At 41.6% G+C, this 23,213-nt stretch overlaps 2 protein-coding genes across 4 annotated transcripts in view; one reads left to right on the forward strand and one right to left on the reverse strand.

Annotated features, from left to right (window-relative positions):
• The window catches only part of LOC139561842 (protein inturned-like), a 49,540-nt gene extending 46,127 nt beyond the window's left edge, over positions 1–3,413 (forward strand). The window contains exons 16-17 of one of the 2 annotated variants that reach the window (XM_071379150.1): positions 385–527; positions 1,771–3,413. In XM_071379150.1, coding sequence (XP_071235251.1) covers positions 385–527; positions 1,771–1,882 — 255 coding nt within the window. In that variant the 3' untranslated portion in view covers positions 1,883–3,413. The remainder of the gene's footprint in view (positions 1–384; positions 528–1,770) is intronic. The other variant, XM_071379151.1, reaches the window with a different exon arrangement.
• LOC139561845 (INO80 complex subunit B-like) lies at positions 3,412–8,938 on the reverse strand. Of its 2 annotated transcripts, none has more exons than XM_071379160.1 (5): positions 8,383–8,938; positions 6,847–7,120; positions 6,413–6,567; positions 4,659–4,837; positions 3,412–4,444 (listed from the first exon to the last, which is right to left on the reverse strand). In XM_071379160.1, exons 1-5 carry the CDS (start codon positions 8,423–8,425, stop codon positions 3,977–3,979), a joined length of 1,119 nt encoding a protein of 372 aa, XP_071235261.1. In that variant the 5' UTR covers positions 8,426–8,938; the 3' UTR covers positions 3,412–3,976. The 2 variants fall into 2 exon arrangements, with proteins under 2 accessions (XP_071235261.1, XP_071235262.1); XM_071379161.1 differs by having other exon boundaries at positions 6,425–6,567; positions 8,383–8,937.
• Positions 8,939–23,213: the final 14,275 nt, after the last annotated feature.

Below are 23,213 nucleotides of genomic sequence, written 5' to 3' on the forward strand. Positions count from 1 at the left end.
ACTACCCAGACGGGAAACAGTGACACACAGAACACATCCTTCTATGGGTGTGTGGGGGAGGGTTCTTGAAATCTAACATCCTATCAAAATCTTGCAGTTGAGGAATAACGGGGCATTGTCTGTGTCATATTTTGATGATTGTTAAATTGTAAAAAAAAGAAATGCCAATAAATATATTCTACCCCAAAAAATATTATCTTGCAGTTGGGAGACAGCAAACAATTCAAACTGTTTTTGCAATACAAAATTCTCCTTGGAGGTATGATAACGATGATTTTTGGGATGTATGGCAATGCGAGACTAGAGTTGTAATAACAAAGGTAGTGTTTATGTATAAAATCATAGACTTCTCTCTCTATATAAATGTGTGTTTATCTCTGTTAGCAGGGTAGGCGGGGTACAGACAGACCCCAGAGGACCCATGGGCTGGGCCCAGTGAAGGAACACGGGGTTCTGTTCCAGTGTAAACCTGAGAACTGGACCGACCAGAGGAAGCCTGCTCCCACCATGACCTACTGGGTGATAGGGTATATGACAGTACAAAATACTAAATGGTACCCTGTTCCCTATGTAGTGCACTATTTAAAATGTGTGAGGAGTCAATACTGCCATCTCAAATGGCATCCTATTCTATATAGTGCACACTAGGGCGCTCCGCTCATATGTAGTGTACAGTAAATGGTGAATAGTGTACGTGAGAGAACAAAGTGTTTCTAGTCAGATCTTAAATGGCACCCTATTCCCTATGTAGTGCACAATTTAGAGACCTAGCCAATATACTATATGAGGAAACACTTTGTCTTCTCACGTACACTATTCTCCATATGCTGTAGACTAGATTTGACCAGAGCGGCTCAGTGTACTATATGGGGAATAGGGTGCCAATTAAGACAAAGCCAACTGTGTCTGTGCTTACATAGTGTGACAGCCCACCCAACGCCACTGTATATGATTGAGTCTCCCATTATGATATTTATTTAGCCTCTGTTGCTATACAGGGTCAGTGTTATGGATTTGTGTGTGTTGGCAGCATTATGAGTGATGTCTGTATGAATGAATGTAGGGTTTGTAGTGTAGGGATGGTGGTCTGTCCTTGTAGAAATGACTGATAGCACTTTGGTTCTGTCTCGGGCTGTTGATTTTGGACGTGCTCCTGGGTTTGGGAGGGCTGTGTGTGTGTGTGTGTGTGTGTGTGTGTGTGGTGTGTGGTGTGTGTGAGAGACTACAGGTGGCCCTCAGGGAGAGAGGTCTATCTGAGTGGTAAAGAAGGGAAGTAAAACTGTCTGGGTGGTAGAGTAAAGAAGGGAAGTAAAACACTGGAGTTAACTTTGAGTGAGAGGCTTGGAGTAGCAGTTAGAGTTAGACACAGTTGCAGTTAGACACATACTGGGCAGAGAGATCTTCATTTATCAAGGTGGTCCTGTAATGCCTACTCTCCTGACCTCTAGTGCTTTTTGTTAGATTTTTTTAATCACTTAACAATTATATGTCCTGCCTACCTATGCTCCTCTACCTTGGGTGCGGCTCAATGATATCTCCTTCCTCCTGAAGTGTTCACTATTCCCCACAAAATGAAAAGCATTGGATTGGTGGAGGCATGGGCTAGAGGGTGTTTCCATATACCAGTCAATTCCTTTAAAATCCATGAAGGGAAGTGAACAGGTGCACACTTCAGGAGAATGTAGATATTATTAGGATGCCCCAGAAACCCACTCTGCCATTTTCCTCCTCTTTCTCACTTTGAAGCTCTGTTTTCTCTCTGTGTTCCAGCCGGATGCTTCTAGAACCCGTCCCTCAGGAATTCTATGTGTGTTTTCATGACTCCGTGGCAGAGGTTCCCGTTGAGATGGCCTTCCGCCTATCTTTCGGCCTGGCCTTGTGACGAGCCGTCTGCCAACAGTCTCTTAATGAACTCTGATAACACTACTACCTACAGACAGCGGTGCACAACCCTGGGTTCTTTTCATTAGGCATCAAATGGGAGAAAACTGATAGAAACAGGGAGGGGCTACCTGAACTCCAATAAGAACCGCTTGTTTGTTTCCCGTCACAAAATATTTTACAACAGTACACCCTAATGAACACGACCCTGGTATTCAACATTTCATAGTCGACCTCAACGCCTGCTTACTGTCTGTCTGAGATATTGCGGGAACTAAGACTTGTCTTGTTCCAGACAGACAATGATCACCTGACAGCAGATAAAAGGAAAGACCAAGGTTGTTCTCTGTTAGACTTGGACCAGCTCCAGTGGAACAGCAGGGCTGCGTTCAGCAGGGCACAACGCTGTGGAACATTCAGATAGAAATATATTAAATAGAAAAAACACACCTCTGATATGTAGAATATTATTGTAAGGAATCACGTCAGCTCTATTCATGGCATTTCTATCTGTAACGTCCCACTACACTTGCCTACTGAACGAAGCCCTGGGTTTACTGGATGCAACAATTTTCTGTCCGAAATGGCACCCTACTCCGTATTGAGTGCACAGCTTTTGAATCTGGTCAAAAGTAGTGCACTTTGTAGGGAATAGTGTGCCATGAATGTGGAAGGTAGGACAAGCCACTAAACTCAATAATACCTCAGAAAACAGGCTGATGTGACTGCAGCGAAAGCATTTTGCTTCTGCTCTGACCGTAGAAATAGAATCTCATTCTAGTTCAGTGATTCTGACATTGCTGTTCACTTAAAGGTGCTACACATAGGATTTTTATTTCTGCATTTTAATTTCTGAAAATGTCCATATTATATCTGCAGTAATAGTGGAATGAGTGTTTCACAGTACTACTTACCCGCCAGTGTTGTGATTGGCTGTGATATTCATCTATTGATTTTGACCCGCCAGAGCAGCATCTGTTGTCAAAGTGAGAAAGCTGTTCTGACTTTGGCTGTGTTATCTAGTGGAAATCGCTCTGTCATTTCCTGGTTGCAAAAATTCTACACTGTTCGCTCAATTCCAGTTTGTGTGAAAACAAGCACTGGATAGTGTAGGGAATCATTGTACAATCTAAATTGCTGTGAAATACCTTGCAAGTCACCTAGCATTAGGCTGCATTCCAAACAAAACTCCCCCTCATCCCATTTCCCCGTAACATGGCGGAGACTTGCACTTGAGCCTTTACTTTGGGTTTTGGTCCACCAGCTTCAAACAGCTGACAGCTGAAATTGCAGTGCAAAAATCCTGTGTAGCACCTTTAAGTATGCCTGACCAAATAATGTGACTGTTCTTGCCTGCTAGCCTCTCCACATTGGTATGGCAACCGCCTTAAGTGGAGTTAAATTCCTATATGTTGTTGATTGTGGGGAGGGTATTGTATTTAAGATGTACAGTATTTTGTATAGAAGTCAAATAATTTGTGATACAAATGCACCTTTGAGTCTGTTAATTAAAATAAAAACCTGTTTTGGTTTCCTGGTGTAATTTTCTCCATTTATCAAACAGTGTGTAACATGTTAACATGACGCTATACAGTGCTTTACGGCTTCCTAAATGAATACAAAACCATTAACGATATATTTACACAAATGAAAGTCCTTCATGATCAACAGGCAAAAGAGCACTTTGTAATTTTAGGAAAAAGCTGGTTTACTTCAGCTGATTCATTTCACAGAACAAGGTTACCTTGTTAAATTCTTATACAATCTACATCACGTGGACTACCACAAACAGGATCTAGAAATGAAATACAAACTGGCTAATGGGGCTGTAGCCTCCATTATAATGATGCGTCTTATCAGGGCTACATTTGACTGATGCATTGATTTGAACAACATTCATCTCTTTTGTAAGTACACATAATTATGTCATTAGTTTGCCACCAGAAATGCAGAGGAAATGACCAATTACTGGACACGTCAACAACAAAAAAATGCATTTTTATAATCTGCTAAATAAAAAATATCCACCTTGTCCTTTGATTTAGCCCTAGAGTCTGTACGGCCAGCAAGCCGAAACCTTCCAAAGAGGTCAAGTTCAAATGGCGCTCTCCACAACAAGGACCAGATTCTTCTTGTAGCACTCCAGACTACAGAGAGGGATCCCTGTCTTGGAACACGAGTACCTCTTCAGATTACTGCACCCGTTTACTCCGCACCCTACCGGTGCCGGTGGAGGGGGGCACAGGGGAGCAGAGGTGGGGGCTAGCACCCCCTTGGGAAAGGAAATCCCCATTCCCTGGGCCGAGTCGCAGTAGCGGACCATGGGACACTGGGCCTGCTTGGACTTACGTTCCCTCATGCTCTTGATCTTGGCCTTCGAGGTCTTGGTGAGCCTCTCAATGGTCTGGTTCTTGTTCTCCTCTGCCTTCTTGGCAGCCTGCAGGCGCCTCTTGCGGGCGCGCTCCTCCCTCTTCTGCATCATCTCAGCGGTCATCTCCTTCTCCTTGTAGCCCATGGGCAGCTCCAGGAGAGGCTGGTTCTGTTGCTTGTGCAGGAGGGCTTTCTGTAAGGCAGAAGCACACACACACAAATACACAGTCAGGTACAGTAGGATGTAGACCTAAATCTATAAGGTTAGATCATTTCTGTAACCTTCCAAGTTTTTAACCACTAGCAATTTCGCAGGTCATATCGTAACCTTAAATCACATGGTGGAGGAAAAACTCAGAACTCTACATGTCAGACTAGCCTAGGCCTGTCCGGACGGACCCTGTTACCTGTCTGGCTGTGAGCAGTGACTCATCGACCTCCTTCTTCAGCTCTCCGTTGTCGTCGAGCTCTCCTTTCTCCAGGGCGTCCAGCCACTTCTCCTCCTCGTCCACCGGCCCCCCCAGTCCTCCCAGGGAGTCAGAGTCCATGTCTGGCAGAGGAGACGGGTCCAGGTTACTGTCCTCATCTAGAGACAAGAAACAGAAAGAAAAGTGCATGGTCAAGATATTAGAATGACATGGCTGCGATCCAAATGTTTACACAAATAAAGCTGAAATGTCTTCAGTCAATAAGTATTCAACTCCTTTGTTAAAGCAAGCCTAAATAAGTTCAGAAGTAAAAATGTGCTTAAAAAGTATCACAATAAGTTGCATGGACTCACTCTGTGTGCAATAACAGTGTTTAACATGATTTTTGAATGACTACCTCATCTCTACCCCACACATAGAATTATCTGTAAGGTCCCTCAGTCCAGCAGAGAATTTCAAACAGATTCAACGACAAAGACCAGGGAGGTTTTCAATGCCTCGCTTAGAAGGGCACCCATTGGTAGATGGGTAAAAAAAAAAAAAAATCTAAGCAGACATTGAATATCCCTTTGAGCATGGCGAAGTTATTCATTATACTTTGGATGGTGTATCAATACACCCAGTCAATACAAATATACAGGTGTCCTTCCTAACTGAGTTGCCAGAAAGGAAGGAAACCACTCAGGGAATTCACCTTGAGGCCAATGGTTAATTTAAAACAGTTACAGAGTTTAATGGCTGTGATAGGAGAAAACTGAGGCTGGATCAACAATGTTGTAATTACTCCACAATACTAACCTAATTGACAGAATGAAAAGAAGGAAGCCTGTACAGAATAAAGAATATTCCAAAACATGCATCTTGTTTGCAAAAAGGTAATACTGAAAAAAATGTGGCAAAGCAAGTAACTTTTTGACCTGAATGCAATATTATGTTTTTGGGCAAATCCAATACAACAAATTACTGAGTACCACTCTCCATATTTTCTAGCATAGTGGTGGTTGCATCATGTTATGGATATGCTTGTAATCTCTAAGGAAGGGGGAGTTTTACAGGATAAAAAAAGAAATGGAATGGAGCTAAGTACAGGCAAAATCCTATAGGAAAACCTGGTTCAGTTTGCTTTCCACCAGACACTGGGAGATGAATTCACCTTTTAGAAGGACAATAACCTAAAACACAAGGCCAAATCTACACTAGAGTGCTTACCAAGTAGACAGTGAATGTTTCTGAGTGGTCGAGTTAGTTTTGACTTAAATCTGCTTGAAAATCTATGGCAAGACCTGAAAATGGTTGTCTAGCAATGATCAACAACCAATTTGAGCTTGAAGAATTCAGAAAATAATAAATTGGCAAATGTTGCACAATCCAGGTGTAGAAAGCTCTTAGACACTTACCCAGAAAGACTCACAGCTGTAATCACTGCCAAATGTGTTTCTAATATGTATTGACTCAGGGGTGTGAATACTTATGTAAATACGATATTTCTGTATTTAATTTTCAATAAATTTGCAAACATTTCTAAAAACATGTTTTCACTTTGTCATTATTGGGTAGATGGGTGAGATTTTTTTTTATTTAATCCATTTTGAATTCAGGCTGTAACACAACAAAATGTGGAATAAGTCAAGGGGTATGAATACTTTCTAACGGCACTGTGTATAGTAAATCAATCAGTTTAAACAGGAAATTACATTTATATTGATTGGACATGATGAGAGTAAGAGACAGACCTTGGCACTCACCAAGCCAGGCCCGGTACTGCTCGAGTGGGACGCCCTCAGAAGGCTCCTCATCGTCATCATCATCCGAGTCGTCATCATCGTCCACGATCATCAGAGGAGACGGGGAGCGGGCTACACCAGGGACCACACTGAATGTTGGCACACTGGTTCATTAAAACAAAAGGAGAGATAATGAGAATGGGGTTAGAATTTCAGGTCACGTGAACGCTGGACCTATATTTTGTATCAGAAGTCAATAAGAACTGATTAGGGCCACGGTGAGTTTCTCCAAAATATAAAGATTATCTTTAGCACTAAGACCATGTTAAAACCATTGGTAGACAATGGGCAAACCACGATCTTTATGTTTTCTGAGAAACTCACCCGTGTTAAGCTCAGTGGTCTCTGTGTCACTCTTAAAGTAGAAGCCAGCGAGGTCTCACCTTTTGGTCCCCAGCGTTTGGCCTCCCAGTTTGATCTTGAGTCGGAGCTGCGTGGGGGGCTTGAGTCGGAGCTGTGTGGGGGGCTTGAGTCGGAGCTGCGTCGGGGGCTTGAGTCGGAGCTGTGTGGGGGGCTTGACCAGGATGCCAGAAGATGACTCCAGGGCCTCGGAGTAGGAGCTGTGCCCGTCGTCACGGTGATGCTTCTTCTTGTGCTTCTTATGCTTCTTGTGTTTCCTCCTATGGAGGCTGTGTAACCCCAGGTGGTCTCCATCACCTGTAGTCACAAATAACCAATAAAGATGTAGACAAAATAGATAGAAAGACAATCAAGCCTATTTAGAATTGTTGTTCACAGGTTGGTGGCATCTTAATTGGGGAGGACGGGCTCGAGGTAATGGCTCGAGCAGAAAAGGTGGAATGGTTTCACTCCGTTCCAGCCATTATTAGGAACCGTCCTCCCCTCAGCAGCCTCTACTGGTGTTACGGGCTAGGTTGGTAGAGCATGGCGCTTGCAAAACCAAGGATCGTGGGTTTGATTTCTGCTGGGGACACCCATCAGAAAAATGTATGCATGGTTGTCCACGATAAAAAAAGAAAAAAAAGAGTGCTCTGTTCTTTAGACCAAACTGGTCGTAATTTTAAAACATGTATTTTTTTCATATATAGACACACACCATGTGTATGAATAAATCAACTATATGCACTGAGCTTGTCTGATGCTATAAGCGCAGTGTATGATGAAATAACTAAGACACACAAATGACTCAAGGGGTAGCCCAATGGCAAAAAATACCTCATTTGTTTAGGAACATCATTTCCTATTCCCTCAACCCCTTCTCTCTTTATGTGAAACATGTATGCATTGCATGCACTTGACTAATAGGGTCTGACCTATCTAATAGGACCTATCATAATCACATCAATAAATTGGTTATAACCAACTCCAAACACCGTAACACACCACGGGTACCAAACAGGTGCTTTTAGATCACAATATGATGCAGAGCTGTTGTGAAGGAAGTGAGTTTGTGTTGATACCTCCCCGCAATTGCGTCACACCATCAATATGGCGCCTCCGGCCACATTTTCGGATCAAGCATACATTTTCTCTTAGAGTGATGGACTGTGCCATCCCCATGACCTCCGCAATGGATTAGTCCACTGAGACAGGCGCTAATCAGACAGGTGTTTTGTGCACCATGGATTGTTTTGCGACTGCTTGACTAAGGACATATCGGGCGACCAACAGCCTATTGACCAGTCGACTAAACAGTGTCTGCTAAATGGCATATATTATTATTATAATGCCACGTATGACTCAAAATAATGACTAGTGGCTTCTGGACAGTTCCTAATGGCTTCTTATGGCAAGTGAATATGATGGTGTCAAATCTTCAATTCACAAACAACCAACCAGGCATTTGTATCCAGATGATTACAGGTTAGATCAGTAACAGAGAGAGGGGGTGGGGACTAAAAGAAAAACAGCCATGCTTGCGTCATGGGAGCATAACATCAACAGTAAAAAAAACTCACCTAAAAGAAACCTTGGGTGGATCATGTCTTTCCTTTTCCCCATTAAAACGACTATATGTAAATCAAAACAAGCAAAGGCGTTCTGCAAGTTTACATCACAGCAAGGTCGTTGGCCTTGATCTAGCTATATGCGGAAAAGTCGTGTTATCAAACGCGATAGCTTCTCGACACACGAGCAACCTACTCGAGATTTTTCACACGATTTGATAGCCTGGTAAATTGCAAATATTCTACTTTGCTAGCTAACGCAGTTGCAAGCACATTTGATGTGACAAATAAAAACTGACTAGCTAGTTGGAATGATTAGCTATCTACTGTAGCTAACATTAGCCTTTAGATAAATTAGTTGCTCACAAATCAATGATTCACGGTGCGGATGCAGCTGCTTTCCTTCGGTTAAGTTGCTAGTTATTTGTACAAACGGGACAGTAATGACTGAGTTATTATTTGAAAATACACAAGCCCGAGAAATCAAAACAAATAGCTAGCTAGCTACGTGCTAGCAGCAAGGGAATATTTCCCTCGCGGGTTTCAATACGATTATTTACGTGTATTCGGGTCCGCTGCCGCCACCCACCGGTGCGGCGGTGGAAGTACTGTCTAGCCTTGACTGTTACGTTCAGTATTAAATTATCGGAGATCATTTGTTACGATTTTATTATCAGGGATTTTTTTAATTTTTTCCCCATCATGCAGTTAGTTGATTTACGTATAATTACTTGTACAGTAATCTCAAAATGATATTATTATTTTGACCCCTGGGTAATGTAGGGCTTGTAAGTAAGCATTTCACTGTAAGATCTACACCTGTTGTATTCAGGGCATGTGACAAATAACATTTGATTAGGGTTGATTTGTAGTCCAAACACTCCAGTGGACTATTGCAGTGAAAATTACATTATCCAGTGGCCACTGTACGTTTAAGTGTAAAATGCTTAAGGTCAGTCATGAAACAAACGTGGTTGTATACATAAACCGGTTGTTCGTTTGCTCAAATGTATTTATATGATACGATTTTTGTGCACTGTATTTCAGGTTTAATCCGTGCATTATGTTCTTTATTTTAATTTTATTTATATATTTTTTTGTTTGTTGGGGGGGTAGTTCAGCTTTAATATTGCAGATAGGTTGTGGCTTCAATCAATTTAATGGTCTGCATCATTTCCAATCCCCCATATATATTTTTTGTAAATATACAGCATATATATTTTTTTAAATATATTTTCCTTTATTATTTCCCCTAACCCTACCATCCCTCCCCTAATTGGAGTAAACTAATAGTGAGCAACTCTTAGGCTTCTACTTCCAGTTTATACATACTATATACATTTTACAGACACATTATATTTTAAATAGATATCTTCTGTTTGTTTAAAGTCCCATCCTTCAGCTCCACTCAACCCCTTCCATCTATCTCTGAACACCATCCAGTTTATATTTCTATTTGCCATATATTTTTCAACTGTCCTGTGATGTTTCACAAAAGTGCTGAACCTTTCTATTCTCATAGTTTCTACAAATTGTAAATTAAATATACATTTTTTAAAGAGTTGTCTTATATTATTGATCGATTGACTATGACTTTTCAAAACACCCAGCAGTGCTATTTGCAGAGTTAGCTCCAAATAAATGTAGCAATTCTTCAGCCATTCCCGAACTTGTGACCAAAAACAAGCTACATATGGACAGTACCAAAACAAATGATCTAATGATTCTGTCTCTTCGCAGCAAAATCTGCAGAGCTGGGATTGTTGTATCCCCATATATATAACATTATATATATATATATATATAATATATATATATAACATTCCTAAAACCCGGAAATAAGTTACATCTGGTTCGTTCAGCCATTCCTATGTCAAAAATGAATGGGAAAGGAAAAGGGTTTTGGGATAAATGCTGAAAATAAAGTCTGAGGTTAACACAGGTTTAGGAGATTTTATATGTTTTCTTCTATGAGATAATATCAGTCAGTTAACATGACCTTTATGAATTATGAAGTCTTTGTGCTTTCTGTGTCTTTTTATTATTACATAAATTCTAGTGTTGTTTGCTGATGAAGATGATCTCATCAGTGAAGGCTCCTCAGAGGAGGAAGGGGAGGACCATCCTCCTCAGTGAATTTCATAAAAATTGAAATTGTCAAACATTTTAAAGTTATCCTTTTTCGATAAAACTATACTAAATATATTCACATGTCACCAAATAACTGATTGAAACACACTATTTTGCAAAGACCGTCTACAGTAGCGTCAACAGCACTCTGTAGGGTAGCACCATGGTGTAGCCAGAGGACAGCTAGCTTCCATCCTCCTCTGGGTACATTGACTTCAATACAAAACCTAGGAGGCTCATGATTCTCACCCCCTTCCATAGACTTACATAGTAATTATGACAACTTCCGGAGGACGTCCTCCAGCCTGTCAGAGCTCTTGCAGCACGAACTGACATGTTGCCCACCCAATCAAGGGATCAGATAATTAATCTAGTACAGAAAGCATAAACTACAGCTAGCTAACACTGCGGTGTATAAAATGTGGTGAATAGTTGACTCAAAGAGAGAGAAAGACAATTGTTCAACAGTTTTGAGCAAATGAATTTCTTCCAAAATGAAGGACAAGCAAGAGAGAAAGAGATTTCGTATTTTTTTCTTCACTTTCAGTTTCACTTACTTAGCTAGCAAATGCAGCTAGCTAGTTTAGCCTACTGAAACACCCTACTCAAACACAGGGATGGTATGTTAGCTAGCTGGCTATGACTTACCAACACAACACTGGAACTCTTCCAAGTCAAGGTAAGCTTTTGGTATTACTAATTTATTGCCACCGGGGCCAGCCGGTGTACCTGCTTATTGACAGTACACTAACATTACTGCATGATTGTAGGGGTTTACCAACGCGTTAGTTATATTAGCTATGCTGACTATGAGGTTACTTGAGCTAATATGGTGACAACATGTAAGCTGTTTGTAGAGGTTTGGCTTGGAAAGGTTTTCTCGCCTGGTCACTTGCAGCTGATTTGTTGTGCATTGAAGTCCACAAGCAGCATAAGATGAGGGACAGACAAACCAGCCTGCATATGTCCTCTATTATTATTGTTCAGCGTTTGGTTATTTTGACCCTTGATTATTGTTCTTACTGTTGTCCCGTTGACAACACAGATTTTTATAATTTTTATAATATTAATATTGCAAATCTCCAAAGTAAGCTTTGGCAATATGTAAATTGTTACGTCATGCCAATAAAGCGAATTGAATTGAATTGAATACAACGTTGCTGTTATGAGAGTGAACTCTGTTTACCCGCGATCGGGTGTATTCATTTAGCAGATTCTGTTGAAAAACGTTTCTTAAACGGAAGCAAATGGAACAAAACGGGGATAAACATGCCTGTTTGCAACTGTTGGACTAATGATTACACCGTATATCAGCTAGATGCAGGCAAGAGTGCCTTACAGTTGTCTCTCGGCCTGTGTGCGCCTACATTGTAAACTTTCATTCATAGGCTAGGTTGCAGCAACCTCATGGTGGATATAGGGAAAATTCGAGTATCATGTAGTAGCCTAAACCTATCGCTGTTACATTGAACTGGGTGAATGAAATATGAATGAGAGTCATCCGATGTGCTGCAATATAAATAAAACCAGGCTCATGAAAAGAAAATGGTCCTCTAACTGTATCTCACAGAACAAAACGTATAAACTCTCCTAAGCCTGTGTCTGCCACGAAGCAAATGGAACAAAACGGGGATAAACATGCCTGTTTGCAACTGTTGGACTAATGATTACACCGTATATCAGCTAGATGCAGGCAAGAGTGCCTTACAGTTGTCTCTCGGCCTGTGTGCGCCTACATTGTAAACTTTCATTCATAGGCTAGGTTGCAGCAACCTCATGGTGGATATAGGGAAAATTCGAGTATCATGTAGTAGCCTAAACCTATCGCTGTTACATTGAACTGGGTGAATGAAATATGAATGAGAGTCATCCGATGTGCTGCAATATAAATAAAACCAGGCTCATGAAAAGAAAATGGTCCTCTAACTGTATCTCACAGAACAAAACGTATAAACTCTCCTAAGCCTGTGTCTGCCACAGACCTTATTTCTGGCGTTTATCGAAAACCCCTACAAAAACGCCATTCAATTTCCCATAGGCTTTGCCCAACAAACCATGGCAGAGTTAGTGCCTACAAAAGACTCCATTACTATTGAGCTCTATTCGCGCTGCCTTTATTGAGAGATAATCCACTCCAGTGTTGCTGTATGCAGGAGCAGGACAACATAGTAACCTTACTATTTAGGAGTTTAGTTCGCAACCTACTACTGTACTTGTCTTGCCAGTAACATAGAAGGTACTTTATCAACGTTCCAAGGATATCACACTCAAACTAAACATAGTATAATACATCTCATCATTATACCATGATCAAGTTTTTCTGAAGATGATTCACATGGGATGGGTGAACAGTATTTACATGTCTTGTTGTAACTTGACCCAACAATCAACATTAGTAGACAGAATGTATATACCCTATCTGTCCATATGTCCCTACCTCTTCAAACAGTATCTTAGATAGTTATCCTCCTCACGTCGACATGCCCGCCCCCCCTCCCAGCTACGTTAATGAGGAAAATGTACTTTATTTGCCTGTGATATGTGGTTGTCCCAGCTAGCTATCTTAAGATGAATGCACTAACTGTAAGTCGCTCTAGATAAGAGCGTCTGCTAAATGACTAAAATCTAAATGATGTAAAATGTGTCATCATGCAGCATGATGTCATGTGTTGCTGTTATCAATCGTACACTGTCACATTGTATATCTCTATTCCTCAGGAGTGTTGACATACCACAGGAAAGCCTGCTCTGTCAGTGTCAATTGTTAGAAACCTACCTGTGTTGATTTTACAGGAGCCATGAACTACGCTCGGTTTTTGACAGCTGTAAGTGCAGCTCGGAAGCCCTCCTTCATCCGAATGTTGAGTAAGTCATGGTTCTTTGTCAGTTTTCAGGTTTGATCCATAGTTCAATTTATTTAATTTTATTCAGTTCCTAAAGTGTTGGGGTAAAATAATTTGGTTCAGTGTAAGCCACAATACAATTTCATTATATGAGACTTGAGAAACCAACCTGTCTTTCCCTCTTCCACCCCTAAGCTGAGCTCCAGCAGAGGTCTCTCCCTCCATGATCTCCCTGGCCGGAGGGGCTCCCAACACCTTCCCCTTCCAGTCCTGCTCCATCCAGGTGAAGAATGGGGACAGAATGGGGACACGATCACTTTCGACGAGACCATGATGAAGAGGGCTCTACAGTACTCTGCCTCCAGCGGGTGGGAAACACTGAAATATGAAATAACACCTAATTCCCTATATGCTGCACTACTTTTGACCAGGATATTGTTTATTATGATTTATAAACTGGGTGGTTCGAGCCTTGAATGCTGATTGGCTGAAAGCCGTGGTATATTAGACCATATACCACGGGTATGACGAAACATTTATTTTTGATGCTCTGATTACGGTGACCAGTTTATAATAGCAATAAGGCATCTCAGGGGTTTATACCTAAGAACAGCCCTTAGCCGTGGTATATTGGCCATATACCACACCCCCCTTAAGTATTTTAGCCCACGAAAGGGCTAGTCTTCTAAAAGTTCCTGGAAGCTTCTTCAGAGCATGATATTGTAACGACCTTAACCCAACACCTAGTGACCTCGTCAAGAGGTTCGGATCTCTTGGCGTAACGGCTAAGGTGTTGGGTTGACAGTTACTGGTTCGTGTCCTGGTCAGGGCTACCCTCGTATTGCTAAAATATAGGAGAGTCAACAAGAACATAGCTTCCAAAATCTCCCCTTGACACAAACAGAGTAATATATAGTACATGGCTAGTTCTAACACACAATTCATATGGTCAGGAATTGGCTAAGTTTACAATGTAAAATCATTGGCCTGTTTAAACTTTTGACCTGTCACAGTGCTGTTCAACATTGAAAAGGTTAGGACAACATGACACCTATACGAGTCAATGGCAGTGTTAGAAGGGAGGTTATCTCTCTAATGGCTCCTTATCTAGCTTTACAACTATCTGTGTAAATAGTGTCTCATATTGGTCTATAGCTCTCTCAACCTGTGTGTGTGTGTGTGTGTGTGTGTGTGTGTGTGTGTGTGTGTGTGTGTGTGTGTGTGTGTGTGTGTGTGTGTGTGTGTGTGTGTGTGTGTGTGTGTGTGTGTGTGTGTGTGTGTGTGTGTGTGTGTGTGTGTGTGTGTGTGTGTGTGTGTGTGTGTGTGTGTGTGTGTGTGGTCTGCATTGGTTCAATCACAGCTGATAAGAGATGCCGGGACAATAAAGCCAAGGCTGCGTCTCAAATGGCATCCCATTACGCACCACAGTATCCAATACACACATCAAATACTGAATATGTTATTAATACATACCATGGCTGCTATTCAAATGTAATTATTAATGATTAGGCCAATTTCTTGTTTTAAAAAAAGATAAGAGAATTGGGTGAGGTTGGGTGAGGAACTGTAGGTTATTCTGTATGGGGCGAATCCTAACCTCCAATTTCACGTCTTTTACTTCGCCTCTCATTGACTTAAATTAAAATTCAACTAAACGTAGGATTCTCCCCTATGAATGGAAAGGTTAAAGTAACTGTCCAGTGAAAATCTGACTTTTGAAAGTGTATATTCTGTTAACTCATACCCAAGTAATGTTGTTGACTCGTCTTATACTCGCATTTGTGGCTAAAGCATAAATTGGAGAAAAAACACTTCAGACTGTTCAAAAAATGCTTGCTATTTCCTCATATGGGATGATGTCATTCTCCTATATTCTTGTCCCCAGCACAAGGTGCACCTGTTTAATGATCATGCTGTTTAATCAGCTTCTTGATATGCCACACCTGTCAGATGGATGGATTATCTTGGCAAATGAGAAATGCTCACTAACAGGGATGTAAATCAATTTGTGCACATAATTTGAACGAAATAAGCTTTTTGTGTGTATGGAACATTTCTGGGATCTTTTATTTCAGCTCAGGAAACATGGGACCAACACTTTACATGCTGCTTTTATATTTGCGTTCAGTATACTTTTGTCTATGTTGAAGGGAATGTTTTGATTCTGGGTACGGGATAATTTTTTTCCTTATTTTGGTAGGTTTTTGAAATGCTTGTCAATCCTGGAGACGTTTTACTCCTCGCATCTACCTACTCTGGAACTCTCGCTGCAGTAAGAAGCACTTCTCTTTCTCTCTCTCTCTTTCACCCTCCCTCCCTCCGGTGACCAGCACGGTATGATCCTGGGAGGCCTGAAGGAGGTGCTGTCCCGCTGTGACCTGGCAGACGTCCACAAGCCACACAGCACCATACCCAGGGTCCTCTACACCATCCCCAATGGAGGAAACCCCACTGGGGCCTCCTTGACCACCCAGAGGGAGATTTACAAGGTACAGTCCAGTCTGCAGACCCATACACTCTCAGAAAAAAAGAGTGCTATGTAACACCATTTGTCCCTGTATTTAACCTTTATTTAGTTAAGCAAGTCAGTTAAGAACACATTTTTATTTACAATGACGGCCTACACAGGCCAAACCCGGACGACGCTGGGCCAATTGTGCGCCGCCCTCTGGGACTCCCAATCACGGCCGGTTGTGATACAGCCTGGATTCAAACCAGGGTGTCTGTATTGACGCCTCTAGCACTGAGATGCAGTGCCTTAGACCGCTGCGCCACTCGGGAGCCCTTTAGGAGAACCCCCTGAAAATAGGCTCCCTTTTTCAGGTCAGAGAGAACCCTTTTATGTTCTAAATAGAACCTGGGTTTCAAATAGAATCTGTTAAAGGGTGCTATTTGGAACCAGAAAGAGTTCTATCTGATCTTAAATGGTTTTATCTGGAGCTTTTTTTCAGAGGGTTTCCCTATGAGGACAAGTGGTGCCAGATATCACTCTTTTTCTGAGAATATAGGCCTTGTTCAAATACTTGAAAATGCATCCTTCCTTTCTACCTTCCTTCCTTGAAGTCATCACAGATTTGAATTGGTTGAATTGGTGAAAGTAAGAGGTTGGTAACCTTGCTTTCACCTATTGAATCAGTTATAGATCAGTGCTTACCTCAAGGAAACAAGGAAGGAAGGATTTATTAAATATTTAAACAGGGCTATGCATTAGCCAAGGAAAGAGAGGGAACCAATCTGAATCCATTGTTCTAGTTCTCATTAATGATTTCCCTAACAGTCTGATTCATGTTGACCAGCCTATGACTAGGACCTGGAGTTTGACACGGTCCTGGTCAGGTCACAGGGCCAGTAAAAACTACTGACCCTAAAACAATTACTTATGCAAATGGCAGCGAAATGATTGTGCTTGTTCTTTTCTGACCTGAGTGGAAAATTGATTTCCCTAAAGGTCTACTTCACCAGAACTAATCAGCTTTTGTTCTCGTTTTGACAGCTTGTCAGACAGAATGACCTCCTTATTATCGAGGATGACCCCTATTACTTCCTACAGTGAAAAGGTAAAAATGGTGTCATTGTTTCATGTATTTTGACTTTGTGTGTTTTATTGGGACACAGCACTGGCATCACCCCTACTGTATATCATAAACGGGCTGCTCATGTGTTTCTGTCTCTCGCTCTCTGTCTGTCTGTCTGTCTGTCGCTCGCCCTGAGCTCCCACGTGTCTCTCCATGGACGTTGACGGGCGGATCATCAGGACAGACTCCTTCTCAAAGATCCTGTCATCATGGTGAGGCACACTGTCAGATCGCCAAAGCAACCATGTGGGGTTAGCGGTCAGGGAGGAAGTAGGAAGTAAACTGTTTTAATTTAACCTTTATTAATGCAGGTTAATCTCATTGAGATAATAATCTATTTGGCAAGAGAGACCTGTTCAGTAGTCTGGGGTGGTCTAGCGGTCTATGCTGCTGCCTCTGGAGCAGAGGTCGGTTGTACCACTGCCAGAATGGATTCGAATCCGGCCCACTGCTCTTTCAGCACTCTCTCTCCTACCTTTCACCTCTATCCAATAAACATACAAAGACATACAAATACTTTTTTTTTTGTTTCAGTTATTACACTATTACTAGTTATATCAGTGTAATGTTGTAGTAGTCTCTCTCCCTCTGAGTACAGAGTGTTCAATGAGACACGTTGGCAACGTGGTTGTCTATTTACACATCTGAACTTGTTTACAGAGAGATTAAGTCAGAATGTGTGTAAACAGCTGGTTAGTGGCACCTTGATATTCCAGTTCATGTTGGACAATTTAATTACACACACACACACACACACACGGACACACAACACACACAGGATGCATATGCAGAGAGTATTCCCTTCATTATTAGTCAATATGGACCACAGGGACTCTTGGGGGGTGACTGTCTGTGTGTGTGTTTGTTTGTTTGTTTGTTTGTTTGTTTGTTTGTAGGCTGAGAATAGGCTTTGTGGGCACAAGCCGCTGGTGGACAGAGTGGTACTACACATCCAGGCTTCTACGATGCACACCAGCACCTTCACACAGGTGAATGAACCTCTACTTCTAACCCCAACAGCCCCTTTAAAATGCATCACACTCCCCTTTAAAATACATGTCATAATAAATTACCCCACCTTCCCCTTTAAAAGTAGGCCTAGTAGTAAACTACCCCAACATCACCTTTAAAATAAATGTAGAAATAAACAAGTAACTACTATTATGTACATGTAGCATGCATGTCTTAGTAAACTTTCATACCACCCCCCTTTAAAATGCATGGTAGGTAGTAATAAAAACTTCAGCCATCTTTAATTTCATGTGATTGTATTTTCTACTTTGTGTCTAGTCTCTAGTCACTTTTTAAATCCCATAAGAGGCTTCTTTCCTGTGACTGTAATAAGAGCAAAACTGGAAAGCTCCTGGGTGATATTCATTAGTGCACACCGTCGCAACATGTTTCGCAAAAGAAAACGAGAACAAGTTGGACAAGTTTAGGTAGTCCCTCACCATTTTGGTCTGTTTGCTTCCCTTTGGTTCCTAGTGAATAGCACCATGATTAAAAAACCTTTTAAAGTGCTTTTCCCAGAAGAGACAGTTGGGCTGGGTTTTATAATGAGACAAATGCAATCATCGAGAGAGAGAGATTTAAAAAGTGTTCTATTTAATTGTGTGAATGTACTGTAACATTCTCAGTATAGATTAGTGACATAATTGTCTAATTACCTCCCAAATGGCACCCTACTCCCTATATAGTGTACTACTTTTGACCAGGGTGGTCAAAGGTAGTGCACTATGTAGGGAATAGGGTGCCAATAGGGGGACACCCCCGTGTTTCCCTGTAGATGAGAGTAGACAGAAAGTGTTGGTAGTTTAATGACTGTCATCACCGAGATTAACACAATGCTAATTCATCTTTCATGAGCTGGCTGGAAGAGCCAGTCCCACTCAGTCACTGCCTGCTCTTTGTAGACCAACGTCATGTCATCGTGACACCTGTGGGTTATTCTGTCACACGCAGGAGGAAGTTAGGGAATAGATAAATGAGGATGTGTGATTAAAGAACAAGCACACTGTCTAGCGCCCTAGAATAGATGGAATTACATCGGTTGGTCTGATCGTCACTTCAGTTTTTCCTCAGTAAATGTAGATGATACAGAAGTATGGAATGTTATAGACAATATGGAATATAGAAAGAGTTCATTCCATTTGTTTACAATGTGAGAGAAGAAAATACAAAAAAAATACAGTCATGACATAGCTATACTGTATATTCCTTTTCCATGGTCAAGTTCTCAAAGGTTGGTAGTACCTTACATTATTGCTCAGTGGGGGCTGGTGAGAAGTCTCGCATGACTACCAAAACATTAAAATGTAGCTGGCCAGCGTGCGCCAACGAGATTTGGTTATCGGTGTCGAGATTGTGGTGACTTCTACCTTTGACTACTACACCCTGGCCTGGTTCTCAGTCTCCTCTCTCAATCTCTCCCTTTCTCTCTCTCCCTTTCGCTCTATCTCTCTCTCCCTTTCTCTCCATCTCTCCCTTTCTCTCCCTCCATCTCTCCCTCTCCCTTTCTCTCCCTCCATCACTCCCTCTCCCTCTCTCCATCTCTCTCCATCTCCCCCTCTCCAGCTCATTGTGTCCCAACTGCTGCATGGCTGAGGTCAGGAAGGTGTCCTCAACAACATAGATGGGTAGGTCAAAGGTCGTACCAATGTCACCTGAATAAACAACACACCTACAGATGTAGGGTCTTAATTTGATCACCCTGTTGTTGCAGAAAATTCACACAAGCATTGATATTTAACCCTTTCTCCTATGCTGAGTCTCCTCCTACACATCTGAACAGACAATACCTCTCTGTTGCTAGACAGAACCTTAGTGATATCTGTTCTTCCTCACTTCATCTGACTTGACCTCTGCCCCAAAGTGCTCACTCCTCCCCAACTCACGGCTGTCATGGTGACTGGTACCAGGCTGTGTCTCTTCTCCTCCCAGAGGATCCCTCCTATAGGATCCCTGACGGCTAACAACAACATATCCCGACGTAATGTAAACGTTATACAATACCCTTTCTCCCTCAGTGACATGAATAAGTATATTTCATTTTCTCAGAACCCAACATTGCTAAACGTTGTATCTGTATTGCTAGGCAGGAAACTAAGTGATATGGGCCATAAAATTTTCTTTCTCCTTTAACGTGACCTGACCTGAACTCGACCCCCTTCATCATTAATCCATGGCTCTCTCCCCTAATCAATGTCTGCCACGTGATCGCTTTTCCTACTCTCAGGACCTTCCCCCTACAGATAACCCTTCACCTCTGGTGTAGCCCCTCGGCTATGGCACCCCTCAGGTCTCTATTACAACTAATGATTAATAACATTTAAAGTTCAGAAGTCCAAACCCATCAAAGCCTAACATTATTATAAAGCCATCACATAACACAGTGCTGGGAGCTTGTTAAAAGGTTATAACAAAAAAAGTCTATAGAGGAATTAGCATTTTGCTAAAGGCATAATACAAGTAACAATCCCTGCACCAAACAATACCCAGACCCAACCATTCTGTTTCTCTTTCCTGTGTGTCTGTGTGTGTGTGTGTGTGTGTGTGTGTGTGTGTGTGTGTAGATGTGACAGAGTGGCGTGATCCAGCTGCAGGCATGTTCCTGTGGATCAAGCTGAAGGACATCGCAGACACCCAGCAGCTGATCATGGAGAAAGCTCTGGAGGAGAAGGTACACACACACACACAAACAAACACGCACACACACCTTACCTCAGGCTCACCACAGCTGACACATACACTGACTAAACTAATACAGCCTGTTTGACTGAATGAGATTATGTTTGGGGTTCTAAAATAGTCCACTTATACTGAAGTCATGCATCTTTGAGAGGTTCCTGTCATTAACATTATCTATATTTGGGATATTAAGGACAGGTTGACTACAGGTAACCCTACTGTGTGTCTTGTGTTATTTGGTTGTCTAGGTTTCTAGTCCTACTCATGCATCATGATCAGCAGCAGGAGGTTTGCAGGGCGGGGCTAGTGTTGTCAGGAATAGGATGTGGGATAGGATGGAAAACAGCCAGTATTCACCAAGGCAAACGGATTTAAAAACCCACCATTTCCCCTCCCACACGAGAACACTCCAAATCCACGCTGATTGGTCTGTTTCTATGTGAAAATAGCAGGGAACACTTTCAGATTTTATTTTATAATCTAACATGGGGGATTTTCCCTCACAGCACTAAACAATTGAAGCCTTTTGCAGTAGATTATTAGGCTTGTTATGTGCAGAGTGGGACTGGAAGAGGAAGAAACAAAGAGTAACTCTAATATCAGCACACAGAATCTCTAAGCAGCAGTTTTATGACACATAATTCTGAGCTTCAAGATAAGAGTGTTTGTGTGTTTGTGTGTGTGCGTGTGCGTACGTGCGTGAGAGAGAGCAAATGGAATCACCGGGCTATGACATAAGTTTATAACCACACCACACCACCACCACAGTTTTGGCTCTGTCATGAGATTTGGTATGTAGGTCCTGGTTTGTTGAATATTGTCTGTTGTCCTACGTGCTGCTTGTCCCTAGAGGTGTATTCATGATCAACAGCTTAGACCCTTGTCCTTATGTCAGAGCGGCCTTCTCCCTCTCCACACCGCAACAGATCGATGAGGTGAAGAAACAGACACACACACACACACACACACACACACACACACACACACACACACACACACACACACACACACACACACACACTTGAAGTCAATAAATGAGTAATAAATATACCTTCTCTCTCTTTTTACACTGGCTTTCAAGAGGCTCTGCACTCATCAAGGAAGCTTTGTAAGGAGTACTTCAGATAACAAAAATATTAACTATTTTCATTGACAGAGATATATATATATTTCAAATACTGTACACTAATTCACACTTGAATCACAGAGATGCTAACTTACCCCGGACAAGATACGCATTTTGCCTTGGAGATAACTGTAAATGTAACCACCATGTGGCAGTCATCGGCCTAGTTTAGTAGCTAGCACTGTGTAACTCTGTTAACATCTTTACAACTAAGCATTACTTGAGCCAAGCATTTCTGAACAAAAAAATATTCATTGTTTTTAACTGTTTTTGTAACTTGAGAGGCACCTAGGCAGCCGGCCACGTGTCTGTGTTTCATCTGAAGCAACCCCTATGTCTCACTCCTGCTTAGAATTGAATTTGCAGTTCATTGAAACTCTGCTGTTGTGTATATTTATTGGTAAATAACACTCTTTCCACAATATCAACACTTGCTAATGCGAGATAGCTAGGGTTATGGATTAATGAATTGAGTCTTTTAATAGCACGTGTCCATTTCAGAGATTGATTCATGCTTTTAAAGCACCGACAAGGTTGTCAATAATCCACTCCGGAAGGCAGATATGACCTACTTGGTTTGAGCCAAACAGTTTGTTCTTTTTACCTGAACTTTATACACTCTTTTGACTACAACAGTTTGTGTGTGAGTGTGTGGAGAGAGAATGTGTGAAGAGAATGTGTGAAAAGAGTGTGCCTGCAATGTATACAGTAAGCTACTGATAGCATTGATTTAATTTGTTTGTATCCTAGTTATTTTGCCTATTCAAATTAGTCGTGTTCTGAATACAACTCATCTCATTGGTCATTTATATATACAAAGGGAAGTCCGAGGATTAAATAGAACCACAACATTAACTGCCCTGGCATTTGGCCTCTTCATCAGTCTTCAGTACTGTAGTTACATCCATCAGATTGAACAATGCAGTGGTTGATGATGGCAAACTGCCTGGACCTCAGAGAGAGTGAGACAGTGGCCTCTGTTTACTGTCTGGAGAACTGTATGTTAATGTGTAGACTTCATAGAAAGAAAAATGGCAGACACAAAGCAGTAAGCCCTAAATGTAGCCTACAGTTTAGTTCATAAATGCACTTCATTCATTCATGAAAAAACGACATGTTTTAGTTGCTATGTGTTTTAGTTCTTGGAAGAAGCTTGGGCTCCCGAGTGGCGCAACAGTCTAAAGCACTGCATCTCAGTGCTAGAGGTGTCACTACAGACCCTGGTTCGATTCCAGGCTGTAGGCGGTGCACAATTGGCACAGTGTCTGGGTTTGGCTGGGGAATTTGTTCTTAACAGGCTTGCCTAGTTAAATAAAAATAAATAAAATACAAAGAAGTGATGATGTTCTTTTCAATTATTGCAACAAAAAAAAGAAAACATTTAATATCGTATTTTTCTAGCTACATTTAAATCCACTAATTACACATTCATGATTGCCATGTGCACGTGTGGACCCCTTCAGGTCGGATCAAATAAAGTTG

The sequence above is a fragment of the Salvelinus alpinus genome, chromosome 31 (assembly GCF_045679555.1).
Source record: "Salvelinus alpinus chromosome 31, SLU_Salpinus.1, whole genome shotgun sequence".
Classification (NCBI taxonomy): domain Eukaryota; kingdom Metazoa; phylum Chordata; class Actinopteri; order Salmoniformes; family Salmonidae; genus Salvelinus; species Salvelinus alpinus.